We start from the raw sequence: 1,837 nt of genomic DNA, 5'->3' as shown, positions 1-1,837 counted from the left end.
ATAATGAGTCGTCCAGAAACGGGATTGGCTCCACGTTTAATGTTAAGATCCTTGAGTGCAAGGCTGCCTATCTTCTTATCCTGATATTGTACATCAAACGAAACATCACCAGCATGGATGGCAATATCTGAGGGGTTCTGGAGGGTGGAGGTCACATCGACTTGGATGCCATCCTTAGTGCCACCAACGACCTTAAACTGTTCGAACTTGAGAGGCGCAGACGCCAGCCCACCCATTCCCTTGAGAGTCACATCGTTTCCGAATGGAACTCCCTTAAAGGCTTGTTCGCCAGCAGAAGTCTTAGCAACAACATCAGAGGTGCCGTGCAAGTTGATGGTAGCCTGATTTTGAGTAGTGAGGGTCTTGAGTAGTTCTTGGATTTGAGCATGTTTGTCTGCTGCTCCTTGCAGTGGAAGGTCGGCAAACTTGAAGGTAAGCTGACCATTGCCGGAGCTTGCTGGAGCACCCTCAGGGATGGAGAGGGTTGCAATGTCGTCATTTCCATACTTGATGATAGCATTTGACAAGTACTTCAGAACGGCAGCATCCCCATCGGCGGTGTATTTCACAGTAAGGGTGTCGGAAGCGGAGAGAGGAGAGTAAGGGTCACCTTTTGTGAAGTCGAGATCGATGGACTTGAGCTCAACACCATTGATAGTAAACCCTTCGGCGCGTTTCTCAACGGGAGCACCCCGGCAGGTCGCCACAAGAACCAATGCGATGGCAATAGAGGGGAGCGAGAATTTCATTATAGGCTATCAATGATAATCAGAGACAGGAGCAGAGCTATAAAAGGAATGGGAATAATAAAAATGAGAAAGGAGAAACAGAATCGAAAGTAAAATAAAGAGAAGAAAAACGATCAAAGAGTCGAATAAAAAAAAAAAGAACTCTGTGCGTCTCCTTTTATAAATATTTATCCTCGCTTTTCTGGAATGATCAGAGTTTATTTGTATTTCGGTGGTCACCCCAGATTATGGTGGAACGGCGCTTGTAGGCTGCACGATGTGAAGGACCTATTTCGTCGCTACCCCTCCATCTTGGAAACGGCTCACACTCTCTTCCTTTCTTCTATATTTTTGATCTTAAATACTATATATCTTCAATATATTGTGAAAAACAGTTATGCGGCAAACATCTACATCTGTTCAAACCCGCTTTTATGGATTGCGTTATTCTTTCACATGGTTATATCTTCAATATAGTTCGTATATATATATTGTAGCGTTGTTATCATAGTTCTAAGCAAATATTCAGCTTCAATTCTGATTATTGCACAAGAATTCAAAAGATGTGATACTTAGGTGGTAACAGGTAACAAGAGGAAAATTTAATGAAAAAGTTCATATCAATCTACACTCTTTCATCTAAGTTTACCAAGCTGTAGAGAAATAAGGCCTTGATCAATTTATTTGAAGAGTTAAGTCCAGACTTAAATTATGGCTCAATAAGATAGGTAACGCTGTCAAGCATTCTATCATGTTAGACTGCAAGGGAAAGGAGGAGCAAAGCTATAGCTGGAGTTTTTGATTTACTTTACTCTTCATATTAATCCGGTGGAATTGCTTGCTTACGCAGTTTAGATTTAAAATTTCAGTACGACAATCAAATCCGAGGATGTTCCGCTTATTCCAAAATCCGTGGCACACAACACTATTTATCATAGAAGTTTAGCCGTTTCCAAGATGGAGGGGTAGCGACGAAATAGGTCCTTCACATCGTGCAGCCTACAAGCGCCGTTCCACCATAATCTGGGGTGACCACCGAAATACAAATAAACTCTGATCATTCCAGAAAAGCGAGGATAAATATTTATAAAAGGAGACGCACAGAGTTC

The 1,837-nt window shown here is 42.0% G+C and overlaps 1 protein-coding gene across 1 annotated transcript; it reads right to left on the bottom strand.

The window, feature by feature from the left end:
- Positions 1-42: 42 nt before the first annotated feature.
- Positions 43-749, bottom strand: VTP21DRAFT_10212 (uncharacterized protein; the record flags this gene model as incomplete). Its single annotated transcript, XM_069389524.1, has 2 exons — positions 43-74; positions 110-749. 2 exons carry the CDS (start codon positions 747-749, stop codon positions 43-45), a joined length of 672 nt encoding a protein of 223 aa, XP_069253938.1.
- Positions 750-1,837: the final 1,088 nt, after the last annotated feature.

This window comes from Calcarisporiella thermophila, assembly GCF_041956535.1.
Source record: "Calcarisporiella thermophila strain CBS 279.70 unplaced genomic scaffold VTP21scaffold_6, whole genome shotgun sequence".
NCBI classification, from domain to species: domain Eukaryota; kingdom Fungi; phylum Calcarisporiellomycota; class Calcarisporiellomycetes; order Calcarisporiellales; family Calcarisporiellaceae; genus Calcarisporiella; species Calcarisporiella thermophila.
The sequence above is the reverse complement of the archived record's forward strand: the minus strand, read 5'-3'. Positions and strand labels throughout refer to the sequence as shown.